General features: G+C 34.9%; 1 protein-coding gene across 1 annotated transcript; it reads right to left on the bottom strand.

Annotated features, from left to right (window-relative positions):
• Positions 1 to 1,457: 1,457 nt before the first annotated feature.
• On the bottom strand, positions 1,458 to 10,025 carry LOC145629233 (protein DJ-1 homolog A-like). Its single transcript, XM_081681779.1, has 8 exons — positions 9,809 to 10,025; positions 8,822 to 9,022; positions 5,444 to 5,593; positions 5,088 to 5,270; positions 3,231 to 3,311; positions 2,389 to 2,589; positions 2,096 to 2,236; positions 1,458 to 1,880 (listed from the first exon to the last, which is right to left on the bottom strand). The coding sequence occupies exons 1-8, from the start codon at positions 9,980 to 9,982 to the stop codon at positions 1,674 to 1,676; spliced, it is 1,338 nt and encodes a 445-aa protein (XP_081537905.1). The 5' UTR covers positions 9,983 to 10,025; the 3' UTR covers positions 1,458 to 1,673.
• Positions 10,026 to 20,782: the final 10,757 nt, after the last annotated feature.

The following is a 20,782-nucleotide window of genomic DNA, read 5'->3' as shown; positions in this document are numbered from 1 at the left end:
TGTGTGTTCTGATTCTCCCCTTTTTCTTCAAATAATGAAGAGTAACATGTGAAATTTTGAGTGCTGCAGCATATGATCTTTCTGTTTGCCTTAAGTGAAGTGGGACTGATTGTAGGAATTCATCAGAAAATTCCATTGGCTTTGGACCTGTCCTTCCTATCTTTTTAGACCTGACATCAATCAAATTCCCTTCTGCCATCTGCCTTTTTATTTCATTGAACAGTCTTGTGATTGTTGATTTATGAACCTTGAATTTGATTGATAATTCTACCTTGTAGCCTCTTGGTAGGTTACCATCTTGCATTTTCAATAGCATTGCATTCACAAGCTCTCTCTTTTTATGCATATTTAGCTGTTTTCTGTTTGGTTGGTGAGTCCCTTCTTCAAACAATGATGCTTGTGTTTCATCTTGCTGAGTTTGATTGTTGTTGTTAATGGTTATGTCTTCTATTTCTGCCTCTTCTTGCATATTCTCATTGTCTGAGTTGTATGCTTCAAAATCTGCATCTTGCAGCTGCTCTTCATAATTGTAGTACATGTCTGCAATTTCTTCCTCTGAAATTAAGAGTTCAATGTCGAAAAAAGGGTCTTCATCTATTGCTGCCATGTCTTTTGTTTCCCGTTTTCACTTGTAGATTGCTGTAGATGGTGAAGGGGGGTGGGCTGATGAAGGTTTTTGATGAGATGATGCTGCCCTCAAGTTGAAGCCTTGATGATTTGATGACTAACTTCAGCTTAGCACTAATTTTAGATTAGGAGTAATTTTTTGGGTTGTTTATGGGCTAAACGTATGTAATTAGTGCTAACTTTTGGTGATTTTCAGCTAGCTTTTGAACAAACTTTGGTATGTAATTATTGAGAAGCATTCAATGCTTCATGAATGATGGAGACTTCTATTTATAAGCCTCATAAATGCTGTAATGAAATCAGAAAACTTGGATTTTAGGGTTCGTTTGGCATTGCTGTGGTTTTCTGTTTTTTGGTTTTTTGTTTTTTAAAAGTATAGGATATATGTCCCATAATGAATCAAAAATTATTTAAACATATTAAAATTATAATAATTTTGAAAACTGACAACAGAAAAGTGAAAACACCTTTTTCTTGTTTTCTGTTTTTGGTTTTTGGTTTTCGGTTTTCAAAAAAACAGGAAACTGAAAATAAAAAATGATGCCAAACAAGCCCTTAAGTTTTTGTTTTTTAAAAAGTTAGAGGGAATTTTAAATTTCCCAAAATCAAAATTTTTATGAAAATTTGGGGGGGAAAAACATACTCCCTCCAAAAAAATCGGATTTCCCCTCTTTATTTGCAAGTGGGGGGGACCACCTTTCTCTCTCCACTCACTTTAATTAACTCTCTTAAATCCCTCTAATCTTTGCCATCCAAATTTTGCCTTGGTAACCGTAATCATGTGCAAAGTTGCACATAACTATTAACGGAGGGAGTATATAGAAGTCAGATCCATAAACTCATCTGACATGTATGAACTGATATAGAACTGATAAAAATTTGCTTAGTAACTTGGTCAGAAACCATAAACTCAAGATTCTGACTAGCTTTATTTATCAACGCAACAACGTTACAAGGTCATTGCTTATTATACAGCAAAGCTCATCTCTCAGAATTTACAGCTCTCGAGAAGTCAGACTACTACAATACACACACACACAAGGCACTTATGGATTCACAAACAGCATCACCTTTGCAAGTTCGATTGCTTTCTGGCGACCGAAAAATTTCTCCACTATGGCAAGTGCAAACTCAATGCTGGTGCCCGGCCCTCTACTGGTAATAAGGTTGCCATCGACCACAACCCTGTTCTCAATTTCACTTGGATCTGACAGCTTATTGCACATAGCAGGGAAAGCTGTTGCCTTCTTGCCCTATATACCAAACAACAATTACATAAATATCCTTACATAAACAGAAGTAAAGCAAATAACTACACATTATTATTTTTTTGATCTTTTTAAGTATTAATTCCAAAACACTAATATTATTAGATCAATCAAATGCCTGAACGGCACCAAGTCCAACTTGTCAACATGTAGTATAGCACAGCTTTTTGGGGTACTGGAAAGCAATCTGCATGAATTACCTTAAGCAAGCCATGAGGTTCGAAGACTAGAGCTGGAGATGCACATATTGCTCCATAGGGTTTGTTTGATTCCCTTTGTTTCTTCAGCATCTCAACTAACTTCTCTGACGCTGCAAATGCCTGGGCGCCTCCAAGTCCACCCTGCCAACAAGTAGGGCATCTAATGTTTAAGCCTTTTTATTACGAGCTAATCTGGAATTCTCTCTATCTTTTTTTCTCTGGGAGGGGGAGGGGGAGGGGGAGGGGAAGGGGGAGAGGGAGAGGAGAAAAAAGTTCAATTGTGCACTACTTACCGGCAAGACAATAAGATCATAAGAGGACTGTGCAGCCTCATCAAGATGCATATCTGCCACTAGTTTCACATTCCGAGAAGCCAATATCTCCAGCTTTTCTCCAACAGAAGCCACCACAACTTTTGCTTTAGCTCGTCGCAAGACATCAATTATTATGACAGCCTCCATTTCCTCAGAACCATCAGCTATTGGAACAAGAATCTAAGGGCAGAAAATCCACGATCATTTGGAGAAAGAGAAAATAGGTAAGAAGAAGAATAAAAAGAAATCTCGATTCCAGCAGTTTTGTTACAGAATAATCTAAGCCAGACTTGTCTATTTCATAGCTAGCAGACTAGCAGTCTTACTTTCTTCTTATCCAATTAAAATGAATTAAGCATCTCACAAATGTCATATATCCCGAGTCCTGAATTCTGGCCATGATCTAGAGCATTCTTTCCCATGTCAGTATTAACTAATTTAAATTTACAGAGTAATAAGTTAATCTGAATCAAATTATATGAGTGTGTACACACGTGTACGCATGTACATGCGTGTGTGTATGTGAGCGCGCGTGCGTGTTCATGTATGTGTGTGCATGTAGGCTGTGTGCATGTAGGCCGTGTGCGTGTGTGTGAAAAAGTAGTTGCAGCAGCTAATATAAGCTTTAATGTGGCATACAAAATCGTTCTAGGGCCCCAGGGGCAGCCAGCCTATTAAATCTACAACTTTAGTGAAATGGACCTAAATTAATTACTTGACTAGCTAGAAGAAAATGACAGGACTCACAGGAGTGTGGATGATAATGTGATATGATTGTCCAGAAAGCCAAACAGTTGAAACATAAGGATGACGAATCTCACCTGTGGACAATCATTAAATGTCCACTGCATTGAATTTAGCTCCCGGATTAAATATTCGCCCTCGTGATTGGAACGCATGATCTGAACAGGTTAGGGGAATCAGAATCAAGAATATAACAAGACAATCAAGCAAAAGTGGCTTTGTTATTTTGGCATTGCCAAAAAAGAAAAAGGAAGATAATGAGTTTACACCACACTTAGGCGTGACAGACAATCAGGAAAATAGTACGTAACACTTTTCTTGTAGGCACATTTTCGTAGAACTAAAATGCCATGGTTATGACCCAAGGGTATCACTGCTAGGTCAACTACTCAAGTGATATTCCAGATCTAATTATTCATTTTGTTCAACTCAACAGAAATAATAAAAACCCTTATTACCACACTGTTCATGACTTACGATTTATCACAATTAAAACAGTTTATCAGTTTATCTATGTATGTAAGGCCATCCAAATTTCATCACATTCTTTGATCAAGTATATATTTCCACTCTTGTTTGAAAATGTGAGAGACAATACTCATAAGAAGAGTATTAATAATGAAACTGTAATCATTTATAGCAATACAATTTCTAAGCTAGTTGAAAAGAGGAAACACTAACATTCAAAAACAAAAATATGAACAGAAGTGACTGCAAACTATTTCTTAAATATCTTCAAAAAACCCCCACAAAAGAAAAAAAAAATTAAAAACAAATAAAAAAAAAATAATATATATATATATATGGGGGCAAACAAGGAAGAAAAAAGGCGCCATTATAAACAGCACAAAATGATTGCATCTAAATGATACCATGTTCCACTTATTGTGATCTAATAAAGACAATAATGCAAAATAAAGAGTGCAGGCATTGCCCACAGAAGAAACTGTTCTACTATAAATATTATTAACTCAAGGAAAATTCCAACATTCTGAGACATAATTCTCAAAAGTGAAAGAGTCCTTAGGATTCAATTTGATTAAACAATTAAGGAACTTTGAGGGGAGAATTAGCTCCGCTGCTGTGCTCAATAATGCAATGCTTTCAGTCCAGGAGTAAAACCTGTTCAAAAATTATAACTCAAAATACCTATGTTTCCACATGGACACAAGTGCTTGATCTGTAGATGAAGTCTTTAACCTAAAAGAAACAAGGAACAAAAGACCTCAACATGTAAGAGTCCCTTCCCTTAGGTCAATGTACCAATTACAACTTAAGAGTGCTAGTTGCATCGGGATATGACACCAAGTTCCTTCTTCCATGCTATACAAGTGCCCTAGGCCCGTTCTTATCGACATACATAGTATTACATACAAGGAGCTACAAGAGATCCAAACATCCCAAAAATGGGAGCTGCAGGCAATGAGAATCATAGAAAAGGAGTAATCTCAAAACTAATATCGTAGAGTTATAATAGTCAAAAGAGCTAATTGATAGTAATTCAAGTCTCATACAAGGTAATACTCTCGTAGGACTATAACAGCCAGAAGAGATGAATGATAGAACTACAAGTCTCATACAAAGGTCATATTTTTGCAGGATTATAACCGCCAAAAGAGCTAATTGCAGTAATTCAAGTCTCATATAAGGTTATTCATGAATCAATACATTTAGATGAGCATACAAATGGTTGAGAGCTACTTCCATCAATTGATAAAATTACTTTCAAGTATCTTCAACATTAGTAGTATATGACATCAACTACTTCAGCATTAGTCTATAAGCAGAAATCACAATCTAAAATTCTGTTTTCAAGAACGCACAGATGTGTCCATGTATCTATGTCTAACCAACCCAAAAATTTAGCTAAATTATTCCTTATCAAATATTTAAATACATGTGATTTGAAGAATAGTGTACATGAGAAAGCATACCAGTGGCCCAGCAACTCCATCAGCCTTCTCCTTCCCATATAATTGTTCAACTAGTGTCACAGAGTATTCCATGGCAGTACCTGGTCCTCGACTTGTCACAACTGTACCATCCTGCTGAACCCTTGATTCAACTGCAGTTGCTGAAGATGACAATTGTTCCATAAAGGAAGGGTAACAAGTTGCCTAATAGACCACAAATGCAATGTTATTTCCGGTTTTCCACATATTTAATACCACAGCAATAATAGTAACTATATAAGAAGCACAATTGTCAAATTTTCATGAGCCCAATAGGTAATAACTTGGCTAAGCAGCAGAACTAGATGACCACAAATAATGATAACATCAGAACTTACCTTTAAGCCTTTGAGCAAGCCCCATGAACCCAAGGCAACCGCTGGCGCTGCACAGATTGCAGCATGAAGGCGGCCATCAGCAGCTTGTTTCTCCACCATGCTCTTTAAGGTTGCAGAGTCTTTTAAAGTAGAAGCACCTGGCATTCCCCCCTGCCAATATTAAAATACACATGTTAAATAATTTGACATTAGTGAAAATCTCCAAACAGGATATATTACAAGGAAGAAATGAAAGAGAAGATATTCATTAAAAATCCAACAGTGCTAGAGATTCTTGTAAAGAAGTACCAACTACCAAGGGGGGATATCTGAAATTTTTTGGAGTACCTGTCGTGTTAAGTAATGGTGCAAACACCTTACTAGTAGACCACAGCAGAATTAAACTACTTCTTTTTGTTCAAGAATGTATATGGTACTATTTCAAAACGGAATCTAACGGTCAGTCCTTTCTAATAACTTAAGGTTCACAAAGCCAGAGATCTGAAGTACAACTTGACTAATCAGTTCATGGTGTACAACAGCAGGCCCAATATTATTATTGTGCCACAATTCTTTTTAGCATGAAACATAAAACTTTCCTTTCCTTGCAAATTATCAAAATTTCTTATGTTATTAGTGCACAGAAAAAAGCCTCACTATAACTTTTTCCCTCTTCTTTCCCAGTTAGCACACGATGCAAAGGATTTGAAATAACGATGAGATCCAACAAATGTATTTAAATTTAATACCTAAAAGTTTTTGCTTAAGAGATAGGACTCTCCATACGATGCATATTTTCTGGTTCCTACAACAGAGGTAGAAAATGAATATTAACAGTTTACACTAAAATCTCAATAATTTTGTAACTAGGATGTTAGACAAAAACTTGCTTCAATCTATTTAATACATTGTAACACTAAGGCAAAATACATCATCAAAGTAGAAATTATATAAAGTAAACCTTATTCTAAGACGTATATTGCCAATAACGGTTTAGCATTTATTTTTTTTCCTAAAATAAAAAAAAAAGGAAACAAATGACTATTAGATACATAATTCTGCTAACAACCCTTTTCCTAGAACTGATGCTTATTAGCAGCAGTTTAGGCTTCAACAAAATTCCATTAAGACACCATGTAAATTTCTCAAGTAAACAAAAAAAACCCGCTTTTGAGTGCCTTGATCAATACATCAGCAAGTTAAACTTCAATTTTTTAATGCATTAGAGTAATTATTTCATTGATGCACAGTCCTATCAATTGATAAATTTTGCATCAATGTGCTTGCGTCTTTCATGTTAACTACCAACGTACCATACAAAGAAAGCACACAATTTATAATGCACCACAACAAAATAATGTGCCAGAGACGAAAAAATTGAACCATTCTCAATATAGTGAGATATTTGCTGGCAAATAAAAAATAAAAATAAAAATTGAAGACATAGGTAGTAAGCTGGAGTATCAGAAGTTTAACTTTTGGTGTTCACAGTAAGGTACCAGAGGAGAATTGGACAGGACATCAGGAAGGTAATTATGCGTTGTTTTGCAGGTGTTCGGAATAAAATAAGAAAGTAAATTGATTAAAGAGCTGAAAATGTGGCCTTGTTAGTTTGGGATGGTTATCCAAAGCATACAAATAACTTAAACCCCCAATAAAAAAAAATTTGCTTCCAAAACTAAGAATTCAAATTCAGAAATTATTACAAGTAGAGAATTTTTCTCAAACCTTTGATTTTACTCCAACATTTTAACCACTCCTTTAACACTTTCTTGAATTTTTTTTTTTTTTGGCTCTCTTTTAAGACTCCCTTGATTTTTCTTGGGTGCCCTTTCGTTTGCTCACTCTGCTCACCTTTTTTCACTCTTTCAAATGATTATCTTGTTATATCCCTTTCTTTATATTGTACGGTTTCTTATGACAATTTATGTTAGCCAATAGCCACCCCAAATCATTTTGGGACTAAGACTTTGTTGTTGTTGTTGTTGTTGTCGTCGTAGTATTACCAAGTAGAGAATTTAGTATGAAAGCATATGAAGTTTGAAATACGCATCAACCAAAACTAGTACTCTGTGATGATATAGTTGATCAACAGCAAGTTTCAGCACTTGATAATGAGAATTACTCATAATACACTCAATACAAGTCATACAACTCAAAAAGCCATAGATTCTTCACCGCCAATTATTCAAGTTGATGAAGAAGAATCTTAGAAAATTTGTTGTGTAACTTATGTTAGAACTTAGAGGAAGGCCGCCTTAAGGCCCTATTCTCTTCACCTTAAGAAAAATAATACTGTATTCAGTAAAAATGATTTCAATTCAGTACAAATAAGGTCAATTCAGTAAAAATATTTAATAATTTTCAATCAGTAGAAATCAATAACTTTAAAGAAAAACTATAATTGAGAATCAATAAATATAAGTTTTATTTTGTAAATTCCTTTCACTTCAGCAAAAAATAATTTCAATTCAATAAAAATAATTTCAGTTCAACAAAAATAAGGTGAAGTGAACAAGGGTCTTAGATGGAAGATTATGAAGAAACTATATTCAGAACTAATTACATACAAGTATTTTACTTTGTTACCACATAATGATCCCAAAATTATTTACAGAATCTATGAAAGAAAAATGATAATTGGGGCGCTGGAGGGTGACCATTTCAAGAAACACAAGATCATGGATATAAAGAGGGTTTCCCCAAAAAAAAAATAGTGAACTTGTACAAAGTACATCACTAGTCATCAAATAGTGCAAGTAAAAAAAAACAGAGGATGTACTATATAAATTGAAGCAAGCTTTCATTATTCATCTTTTACACTTCCTATAAATTAACACCCCCCCCCCCCCCCCCCACTACAAGGAACCTCAACATCACATTGCAGTATCAAGCCACTGTGACAGCATTATCATTAGTTCATAATGGTGCGACTTCATTGATTAATAAAGAACTCCAATTTCCAAGATCACAAATGGAATCATAAGCATATATGCCAGTGATGTTAGATGTTACTTACATAAGTATTACAAGCTTTACAACGCATAAGCAAGACTTTAAAAAGCTTATACCAGAAAAGACAAAAGTTTTCCAGATAAAGAAAACCTAAATCATTCATTCTATTATGTTAAAAAGCATTTGTGATATGTTATAAACCAAGATTGAGGTCATCCCTCTCTTTTCTCCAAATCTCACTATGCTAAATTAAAGGTTTGCAATTAACAACTAAGCTACATTAATGACTTTGTACCAAACCAACTGGATTTGAAACTTCAATACCATGGTATTAATAGATAAACGTATAACTATAATAACTGGTTTGGTAGGTGACTAGGTGATAGTAAACTCACTACATATGCAACCGTAAATAAATAGAGTGGGGGAAAAAATAGCACTTACAGGAAGAGAAATGAGATCAAAAACCGTCTGACTACAGTCATTTATCAACGCATCAGCGACAATCTTCACACTGTGACAAGCATCAACCTGGAGCCCCTTTTCAACGGAAGCAACAGTCACTTCAGCACCAGCTCTCCTTAAGACATCAATGGTAATCACTGCCTCCATAGGCTCTGTTCCATTTGCTATTGGAACTAAGACCTAAAACCCACAGTAAACAAATAGCATAAAACGGCATGAGTTTAAGAAGTTTCAACATTGCTACAGCCTCTGTACCAAAATAAGACTTCCTTTGTTCTTTAAAGCATGCACAATTGGACCATTTGACAATTAATATCTTTAGTAATTAAAAATTATAAAAAGTTACTCATAATTTATATTTACCTCAAATAATAACATTTATATATGAATAGCGCAAACGTCAAATTATTGCAAATTTTAAAAAACGGAGGAAATATGCTAATGCCACATTATATTGAAGGTCAATCTTGAAGAAATGCATTGATATACAGTACATGATTTCTATTTCATCTTTACCATGCCACTATTTAGTCCTTTCTTCAATTTATCAATTCGGGCAACATTTAGTCTAAGTTTACAAACTTAATTTTAACAGTCGAATAACAGTTCCAACACTCCAAATACAAATATGGCCTATTATATAATAAGGTACAATTGTACAAAAAAAATAACAAACAATTAAAGAGTATAATAACCCCAACAAAAATTACACATGATCACATAATTTAAAGAGATTATATTGCTAAGAAAAACAAACAATTAAAACCCACAAAACCCCATTAACAAACAACAAAGTTGAGGCAAGTAAAAAATAGATTAAGCTTAGATTAAAACCCAAAACCCACAAACACAAAATAAGCAAAATCATGAATTGAAGAATATTACATATATTAAAGAGATTTTCATCATTCGAAAAAATGAAGCGAACCCATGAATAGTATAAGAAAAATAGATAAGAAATTGTACCTTTTTAGCATCGGAAGCCATGGATGAAGCTGAAACAGAAGCAGAGAAAGTGGAAAATTTAGGAGAAGAAAGAGGAAATCTGGAGAATAAATTGAGAGAAGTTGGAAATGGAAAAAGGGGTTGTTTCGAGAGAGTTGTAAATGGGGAAAGACAGTTCAGGTGACGCGTGGCCATTTGGCTAGCTGGGTTGGGCTGATACTGTAAGAGACTCGCTAACCATGGATGCCAATTTTTTGCGTCATTTATCCTTTTATTACGGAGTATTAGGCAATACCAATTACCAAGTATTATTTTAAAATCAACTAGCTTTGCACATGTTGTTACTTGGGTTAATTATTTTCATATGTAGGTATGCTTTATTTCTATAACTTAAAAGAAAAACAAAAAAAAGATTAAGGATAGAAATGTGAAAGAAGATGAAGGAATTTAGTTAGATATATATACATAAAGATTGTGGGATATGAAATGACATATTAATTAAGATTATATTTAAATTAAAAGACAATTTTTATTATAATTCATGAGTGACTTTGATCAAAAAAACAAAAAAAAAAAATCATGAGTGACTTATGATGCCACGTGTCATTTGAAAAAGTTGTGGTTTGTATTTTTAAATACTAATAATAAGTATAGAAGTATAGATAGATATAAATTTGTATCTTACTAGCTCTATTTTTTTTTTTTTTTTTTAATAAACACGTTTTGACTTTATTATTTTTCAGTGGAAAATTTGTAAATTGCACTTATATTAAGTTAGTATTTTGAAAATTGCAGCCATTTAAAAGCACCCCACAAGTTTGTGTAAATTGTAAATTGCAGTCTGATTCAACTTTTTCATCGGTTTTAGATGTTAAAAAATCTTCGGTTAAGGTTTTAGGTAGGGATGTCAGTGGGGCGGGTCAAGTAGGAGACCCGCCCCATCCCCGCCCCAGTGGGGCGGGGATGGGTCTTGGTTTGGTGGGTGGTGGGGCGGGGATGGGGATAAAAATCATACTCGCCATGGGTGATGGGCGGGGGTGGATTTTACATTGCACCCGCCCCGTCCCCGCCCCACTTTGTACCCGTCTTATCCCCACCTCACACCCACATCTATATATTTTATAAAGCAAAGTTATATACTTTATACTATTTTAAATATTAAAAAAATATGTTAAATAATATAGTAGATATAATAATTTGTAATACACTAATTTTATAACTAATTTTATTTGTTGTAATTTATACGTAGTATTAAATATGTTGGATTGTGTATTGGGAGGCGGGTCTTAGGTGGGGATTAAGTGGGGATGGATATTCAAGTGGGGGGTGGGGCGGGGATGATTTTGGAATTGTACCCGCAGGGGCGGGGATGAGGATGAATTTTGGACCCACCGCGGGGATGGGGACGGGGACGGGGATGAAAATTTTAGGTGGGGATGGGGATGGGAAGGCCAACATCCGCCCCGACCTGCCTCATTGATATCCCTAGTTTTAGGGACCATTTAAGGCCGTTAGAGTCTCGATTGAGCTCGAAATTAGCAAAAAAATAACGCAAATGTTTCCTTTTTACAGCAAAAAATAGTTGCCCACAAATCGATACATTTTTGTTATGCAAAACGAGGCACTTACGTTATTTTTTTTGTCAATTTCGAGCTCAATTTTGACTCTGAAAAACAAAAATGGCCCATAAAACCTTAATCAAAGATTTTTCGACATATAAACCGATGAAAAAGTTGAATCATGCCGCAATGCAATTTTTTTTTAAATTGCTGTAATTTGTAAAATACTAACTTTAAATGGCTGCAATTTGCAAATTTTCCTTATTCAGTATTCACGTAATTTTTCTTTGACGGTGTTTGGGAATTATATGCAATGCATAATATAGTCATGTGAAATCTTGATGGATTCATCATGATAATTTTTTTTTAAAATATCAACTTTGTTTACTTTTGCTTATCGGTAATTAAAGATATTAATGGTTGAATTTGTACATATATTAACAAATGTGACTAAAGAAACGTGTCAACTAAAAATAAACGAATGAAGTATCTTACTTTGATTTTCTCGCCAAATATTACCTTGAATTATATTTTGTTTTTAAATTAGTGTTTTTTCTATGTAGCTGACCACACCATATGGTCGGGGTTACTTATAGGAGTTACTTATTCATGGGTTACTTATAGATGTTACTTATTTAGGGTGCGTTTTATTCACCTGATTTTTGCTTATCTGAACTTAATTTAACTTGTTATTTGAATTTATCTTAACTTATCTTAACTTAACTTAACTTATTTGAACTTATCTAAACTTATCTAAACTTAACTGAACTTATCATAACTTATTAAACTTACTGATGAATCATATTTATATAGGGTTCTTAAGCATGTTTATGTTAGTTTTTATACCTTTTTCTTAGTCATTTTGGTCGATTTTAGGGTCATATTTGCATAAGTGATCATATATTGCTCTATTACGCTCCGTTTGTGTATTTCTTAATGTTTCAGGTGATTTCGTAGTCATTTGGACGCTTTCGAAGTGTTTGGAGATGATTCGAATGATATTTGATTGGAAATAGATGGATCAAGTTCATTGACCGAGGGATTTATGCTCGTGGATGTTGTCTCTAAGGATTATATGCATGGGAATTGAAAATAGCATCCACAAGGATCGATGTGCACTTTTCGGAATTGAATTTGAGTTAGGAACAAAGGAAATCGAAGGCTTGCAAAGTATCAAAAAGGAACTTTGTGCATTGTTTCAGCCATATCTCGAGTTCTACAGATCAGATTGAGGTGATTCAAGTTGGGTTGGAAACTAGAATTGAATATCTTTCCAATGATAGGTTGCATGCCTTCATAAAATTCCTAGATTGTGAGTTACAGCCTTCCGAAATTGGTCCTGCAAATCTGCCAGCAAGCGCCCAGCCATCGAGCGATGGTTTAGCCGCAAAAACGACCCTTTGAATCTGCCTAGCCCAATGGAAAACCATCGGGCGATGGTCGAGCGTCAACTTCGTCGCAGCCTACAGCCACTCGACCATCGGCCATCCATCGGGCGATGGGTCTGGCGTGCAGGAATCTTGTTTTCCATCGATCATAATTCTCGCGACCAATTAAAAGACGACCTTTGTTTTTTTTATTTCCTTACACTAGTAGAAAAATTGCATTTGGCACCCCCCATATGGCACCGGTTCAGCCCAAACCGGTGCCAAAAACCGGCCCAAAATTGGGCGGGATTTTAAACAAAAGGAAAAGGCACCGGTTCAACTCAAACCGGTGCCAAAAATAAAAAGGGCACCGGTTTAAACCGGTGCCTAACTGAACCGGTTTTTAATTATTAAAAAAAAAAAAACCCGCCCATTTATATACCCCAAACCCTAAATAATGACCCTATTCTCTCTCTCCTCTCCTCTCCTCCGCCTCTTTCTCTCTCCTCTCCTCCGCTCCTCCTCTTTCCTTCTTGCTCAAGCCAATTCACCATTTCTATGTATTTCTGAAACTCCTCCTCCTTTCTATCACTTGAAGACGAAAAATAAATGGAAGATAACAACAAATCGAAGACCAAAAACCGCGGTTTGATGTTGTTTTCGACTTTGATGTTTTTCGATTTCAATTTCAATTTAGATTTTGATTTTGTTTTTCAAGTTGCATGCGGTTTTGGGGTTTTGATTTCGTGATTTTCAGGTTTTTTTTTCGATTTTCAAGTAATTTCGATGTTTTATTTTCGTTTTTCGATTTTTTTTTTCAATTTCTGGGTTTTGTTTTTCAATTTCTGGATTTTTTTTTTCAATTTCTGGGTTTTGTTTTTCGTGATTTTCTGGGTTTTGTTTTTCAATTTCAAATTTGATTGTGTTGTTTTCGATTTTGATTTTGTTTTTCGATTTCAATTTCAATTTCGATTTTGATTTTGTTTTTCAAGTTGCATGCGGTTTTGGGGTTTTATTTTCGTGATTTTAAGGTTTTTTCGATTTTCATTTTTTTTTCAATCTCTGGGTTTATTTTTTTTTTTTCAAGTTTGTTTTAATCAAATTTTTAATCAATTTAGATTTTGATTTTTTTTTTTCAGATTTTGTTTTTTTTTTTCGATTACAATTTTTTTTGTTTTCTGGGTTTTTGTTCGATTTTAATTTTTTTGTCGATTTTAATTTTTTTTCTGGGTTTATTCGAATGTTGTTAGATTTATTTTTTGGGTTTTTTTTTAATCGAATTTAATTATATTTATTTTCTGGGTTTTTTTTATATCGAATTTAATTTTATTTATTTTGTGGGTTTAATTCTTTTTTTAACTGTTCTGGGTTTTTTTTTATTTTTTTCGCAGCTTGTTCATTTTAATCAATTTATTGTTGATGTTTTAATTTGCGCAGGTATACATAATCCAAGAATCAAGAATCAAGAATCAAGAATATGGGGATTTTTAGATTGTGATGTTGTAATATTTTTTTTTTGATTTATATTGTAGTTTTTTTTTATTTATATGTTGTAATTTTTTTTTATTTATAAGTAATTTTTTTATTGATCTATGCTGTAAAATTTTATTGATTATATGTTAAACAGAATCGTTTATATTGATTGTGATGTTTGATTTATATTTTGTGTTTTTATTTAATTTAGTGTATTTAATTTTTAAGCAAAAAAAACAAAAAAAAAAAATTGATTTTTGGGGGTTTTTTGGCACCGGTTAACCGGTGCCAAAAACTTTGAAAAAAAATTTAGTGGGGCTTTTTGGCACCGGTTAACCGGTGCCTATTCCACCCTATGGCACCGGTTTTGAACCGGTGCCAAAAACTTGGTTTTTGGCACCCCTCACATAGGCAGCGGTTCAAACCGGTGCCTTAGACCGGGTTTGAACCGCTGCCAAATGCATTTTTTCACCTAGTGTTATTTTATTTTATCTATTTCATTTTTACTTAGGATTAGGATTTAATATAAATATAAATATTTGAGAGGATTTTATTTTCTTCTCTTTATGCTTTATTTTTCTAGATTAAACGCTTCTTAGTTTTCTTTCTCTCCATCGTTGAACCCTAGCTTTTCATTCCTCCATTAATTCAATCATTGAGGTATTTTCATTCAATCTTTCGTTCTTTATTTATTTTATTAATTATGAATTCAAGTTTATTTATCTCTTTTGTTTTGTTTATTTCAATTAGGGTTAAGTGAGGGAAGCCTGTAGGGAATAATTTCAAGCCTTTAAAATCCCACTAGCTTGAACCCCACTGTGATCATACACTAAAGTACGGTGGCGTCCAAAAGGGAAGAAGATAGAGCAAAAGAGTCGCCAACAAGTTTTTAAGGAACTTGTAAACCGTTCACAGGGTGAAGGTTACACCCCTTAACGATCCAAGAGATCGTCAACTCCATAAGGTCTAGAACCAAATAAGGGTTCGGGGATGAAGGTACAAATCCAACCTAAAAGAGATTGAACCCGCCCTAATAATAGGCCTCTACTTTATTCTGATCGTAATCATGTGCGCTTTCTGATTAACATGCAATCAATAGGATTAACCCTAAACCTGTTTATCTATGTTGGTTGAATTTAATGCACAAATAAATCTATTATTGGCGATCACTTGAATTATAATCAAATTAAACCTAAACAAGATTATTAATTATCTTATTAAGCGTGATTACAAGTACCAAATTCCCTTTAAACATGCAATAAAGGTGATCAAGCAATAAATATAAATAATCAAGCAACACAATAAATAAATAATCAATCATTAGAATAAACATGAATAATAATAATCATCATCAAAATAATAATAATAATCATAATCATCATAAATTATAACAATTATAATAATAATCATGTTCATGTTAATATTAAAGCATAATAAAAATAGCAAGATCCTAGGCATGATACTAACAAGATTAATAACAAACCCTAGCATGTCACTAAGCAATAAAAATCAAATCTTTAACCCTAACATGATACTAACAATCATAAACATTAGGAAGAACATAGGAAGCATCATAAAAATCATATTTAATATTAAAATTACCCTAGACATGATACTAGGAATATCATAATAACAATGTAAGCATGTGTAGGGAATAATTTCAAGCCTTAAAATCCCACTAGCTTGAACCCCACTGTGATCATACACTAAAGTACGGTGGCGTCCAAAAGGGAAGAAGATAGAGCAAAAGAGTCGCCAACAAGTTTTTAAGGAACTTGTAAACCGTTCACGAGGTGAAGGTTACACCCCTTAACGATCCAAGAGATCGTTAACTCCATAAGGTCATGAACCAAATAAGGGTTCGGGGATGATGGTACAAATCCAACCTAAAAGAGATTGAACCTGCCCTAATAATAGGCCTCTACTTTATTCTGATCGTATTCATGTGCGCTTTCTGATTAACATGCAATCAATAGATTTACCCTAAACCCGTTTATCTATGTTGGTTGAATTTAATGCACAAACAAACTATTATTGGCGATCACTTGAATTATAATCACAATTAACCCTAAACAAGATTATTAAATATCTTATTAAGCATGATTACAAGTACAAATTCCCTTTAAACATGCAATAAAAGGTGTGATCAAGCAATAAATATAAAATAATGTACCAAGCAACATAATAATAATATCATGATAATAAAAATCATAATCATCATAAAAATAATAACATTTATAATCATAATCATGTTCATGTTAAAACATAGCAAGATCCTAGGCATGATACTAACAAGATTAATAACAAACCCTAGCATGTCACTAAGCAATAAAAATCAAATCTTTAACCCTAACATGATACTAACATGAATAAATATTAGAAAGAACATAAAAGACATCATAGCAATCATATTTGATATTAAAAATACCCTAGACATGATACTAGGAATATCATAATAACAATATAAACATGATTTCTACATCATAATATCAATCAAATCAATTAAAGTACTTACTTTGATGCCTCGTACCTCTTTCTAATAACAAAATACACACGTTAGTAACTTTAAGGAAAATAATAAAACAAACAATTAAATTAAATAATTAAAATAGAGATTTGAGACCAAACCCTCAGAAATTAAAACCTTTCACGTCTAGGGCGAAGGCAACTTCGAATATGGCTAGGTGTTTCTAGATCTTGTGAATGCGGAATTTTGTATGAAAAAGCAAGAAAGAATAGAAGAAAGAAAAGAATGCTAAAGAACTAATGTTTGTTGAGAATTGATGAACGAGAGATGTAGATGATGAATGATTGTAGATGAATGAATTGTGAATGAAAAGAATTCGTGAATTGGTGAATGTAGATGATGAATTGGTGAATGAAAACGGAGTTTTTGACACGATATTTATAGAGAAAATCAGCCAAAAAAGATAATTTAACAAAACAGAGTCTGACGATCGCAAAATAGGATTGGCGTCAACCCTGGCTAGCTGGCGCCAGGCACCAGTGGCTAGCGCCAGGCGCCAATGGCTAGCGCCTGGCGCCAAGGTCTGGGGTTGGACGCCAAACTGGATTTCAACGCGTTTTCGAAAATCTGATAAATTTCCCGTACTGGAAGATAAAATAATATAATTTCTTCGAAAATGCTATTTGATCTTGATTAAAACTCTGAAAAGTCAACAAAGTCAACTTATCAATGCTAATTGAATTAGGAATGAAAAGAACCTTCTAGAAGATTCTAGAAGACTAAAACCATTCCTAATTGCATTAGGAATGATAAATCATATTAGGCCCTCCCCTAGATCATTGGGCCGTACATAAAGCTCAAACCAGGCCCAGTTTAGTAAATTGGCCATAACTTCCTCAATATTCATCGGAATTGGGCTTATAATATATCGTTGGAAAGGTCTTTGCAAGCCCCATCAAACTACACCACTATTGGACCCATATCATGGACCAACCAAACTAGATTGGCTGTTTTCTTAAAATAAAGTTTTCAATAACAGAGAGAAAAGAAAAGAAATAAAACTTTCCGCTACACTAGACCTTTCCACACTTCGTTTCATTCGATTCGACGTGAAAGGTACTCATCACCGGGTTTGGTTTTGGGGAGACACAAATGGGTGTCTACAGAAGCCCCCACTTCGACTGAGTTTGGAGAAACGCAAGTTTCGAAAACAAAAGTCAAAGTATCGATAGGGACGGAGAATGATTCAGAACGTTCTGCGATCCTAAATCACTCTTATAACGCCGATAACTGCAAACTAGCATTAGTTAAACAGATAGAAGAGTTAAGAAACGCGTATCTTGCACCGTCGAGCACACGTCTCTGAAAGTAATCGATTTGCTTTGATGACCTCCTGCAAGCTAGAGAATGCCATCCCGCTTGAAAACCGCTAAGCCTGTAACTGCTTCCAAATTAGAAGATTGCTTCGCCTGAAACGATCCTCCTCCGCAATGATAATATTCCGCGTCCAAGGGAATACCATCGAAGATTGCTTCTCTTGAAACAATCTCCATCCGCATTGATAATATTCCGCATCCAAGGGAATACTATCGAAGATTTCTTCTCTTGAAACAATCCTCAGTTGTTTGTGACAACTCTCCACAATCTAGGGAACGCCACCTTGCTGTTTCGATGTTCACTCGTCTCTGAACAAAGAGCTTCTTTTTGATATGATCTTCTAAATGATGTGTCCACGCGTCTCTGAACGAAGAGCTTGATAATAGGATGCCCACACGTCTCTAAGCAAAAGAGCTTGTAGGAAATGTCCACGCGTCTCTGAACAAAAGAGCTTGAAAAGGATTGTCCACGCGTCTCTGAACAAAAGAGCTTTTGAATGATATGCCCACGCGTCTCTGGAGCAAAAGATCTTGAAAATAGGAAATGTCCACGCGTCTCTGAACAAAAGAGCTTGAAAAGGATTGTCCACGCGTCTCTGAACAAAAGAGCTTGAAAAGGATTGTCCACGCGTCTCTGAACAAAAGAGCTTGAAAAGGATTGTCCACGAGTCTCTGAACAAAAGAGCTTGAATGAAATGTCCACGTGTCTCTGAACAAAAGAGCTTTGATGAAATGCCCACGCGTCTCTGGAGCAAAAGAGCTTTTGATGGAAATGTTCACGCGTCTCTGAACAATAGAGCTTCAGTACTTGATCGTTTGTTGCGATAATGTCTTGAAGAAAAAAAAAAAAATTCCGAAGACCAACGTTTGTCGATATCTAAAGCTCGCCTGAACTTTATTCCGCTAAAACCAGTATGTCGGTGTCTCCGTGATTAGGCGCTTTAAGCTAAGTGAGACGATCTTTCATCAGGTCGATCACTTATTGCAATTGTAATCAAACTGACTACTTAATCATGTCAAATTGCTTATAGGGGCTAACTGGCGTACCAAGGAACCCGAAATTGCTGTATGAAGTCAAAATCACCTTTCTGAGAGGCTTCGAGCTATGTCGTTGCTGAAATATTTCTGGCGCCAGGCGCTGGAGTAGGGTCTTCCCTGTTCTGCTGCAATTGTATTTATTTTTGACTATAGAACTTTGCCAATTTCTTTAATTATCTTAGGGTTGACCTAAGGCTTAAAATCGCTTGACTCATCGACTTGACACGACTCAAGGTATAAACTTGACTCTCTGTGATTGACTGACTCGAGGTTGACTTGACTAAAAGTGAAATGACATGTGTGACTCAAATCAAAGTGATATGACATGACATGACTCAATGTGTACATGACTCGTGTGTGCATTGTAATGTGATCGTGCGACTCGAAAAATGCAAAAAAGCAAAACTTTTCCGTCAATTTTGTGGAGGGTACCGACTTTCTCCCGAAAAAGAAAGACGTGAAAAATAAAATCAAAAGTTTGAAGATGCATGTTGAATGAGCTTAGTCAAATGTCATTTGATACTATCTCTCAAGGTGCAAGGATTAATCCATCCTAGGCTATCTCAATGGTTAACTCAATGATGAAAGTATTTAGGTAACTTAGGCACGGAGGCTAAGCACTTCATACTTCGATGCTATGATGATTATGAGTGATTTTGACAAAGCATGCTTCAGCGTTAAGATTTCATGACAAAGGGTTCCTAAGGGAAATATATTTGGTCATGTATGCGTGATGTGTGTGATAGTGACACTAAAGTTAGGCCGCAAGAGCTAAGTGTGTGGAAAAATATATTATTGAAAAGAGTCAAATGATGGTGACTCTTAGGCTAGGTAAGCTAATGATGTAGGGATCAAGCCCCCAAGTCTAGCTCTAAGTGAATAGGGATGAGCATTGGAGATCCCTTGATATGATCATGGTGTAAGTGTGTGAATGTGAATATGAATGCATGTTTATTACGGCCGCACCTCGATGTGAGGTTGCCTACGTATCCGTTAGGAATCAGGCCGAACGTAGCTCTAGCCGAACCTCGCACAAGTGTGTATACCTCAAAAAAGGTCTTTTTAAGGGTTGTAACGTGGTTAGGCTAAAGGTTTGAAGAAGAAGGGGATAAAGGCTCAAGACCCTAGATACGCCCCCAAGGTGTGCAACCTTGCTTTTGAATATTTGTATTTTCATGCTTGAGTTTCTACTGTTTTTTTTTAGCTCTCTTTGCTTTAGCATTTATTTTTATTTTTATAAGTGTGGGCAATCCCGATCATGCGGTCTATCACTCACTTGGCATTCATGTTTCTCAGGCACGGTACCGAGCACTCGATAAGAGACGCAATATGAGACATGTTCTTATCGAAGATACTTTCATATCAAAGACATTAGAACACTTACCCTTTTGTACACTTGTTTTCGTTTTTTATTATTGCTTATTTTTTGCTATTGCTTTCTTTTGAATTTGCTCAAGCTTTCTTTAGAATTGCATAAGTTGCACGCCATCCCATCCCAAGGTTAGGTAGATGTAGGTTAAAAAAAGAAGGGTCTATCGTTAGACGAGGCTCAAAGTGGTTTATGAAGAAAGGATTGTATAATTGAAGGGCGAAAGGAGATATGATGTGGCTACAAGGGGTGCCTCAAATCATTAGTATACCTTGTGCTTAATTCGACATGGTTTTTTTTTTTTTTTTTTTTGTTTTTTTTGTTTTTTTGTTTTTTTTTGTTTTTT

Source organism: Chenopodium album, chromosome 4, assembly GCF_948465745.1.
Source record: "Chenopodium album chromosome 4, dcCheAlbu1.1, whole genome shotgun sequence".
NCBI lineage: Eukaryota > Viridiplantae > Streptophyta > Magnoliopsida > Caryophyllales > Amaranthaceae > Chenopodium > Chenopodium album.
This window is presented reverse-complemented; position numbering and strand designations above follow the sequence as displayed.

What these genes read in the sequence shown, in the direction of transcription:
- LOC145629233 (XM_081681779.1), bottom strand. Translation starts at nt 9,982, where the DNA reads ATGGCCACGCGTCACCTGAACTGTCTTTCCCCATTTACAACTCTCTCG. An exon ending in ATGATCTTATTGTCTTGCCG is followed by an intron (nt 2,237 to 2,388) that starts GTAAGTAGTGCA and finishes ACTTGTTGGCAG; the next exon opens with GGTGGACTTGGAGGCGCCCA. An exon ending in AACCTCATGGCTTGCTTAAG is followed by an intron (nt 1,881 to 2,095) that starts GTAATTCATGCA and finishes TTTGGTATATAG; the next exon opens with GGCAAGAAGGCAACAGCTTT.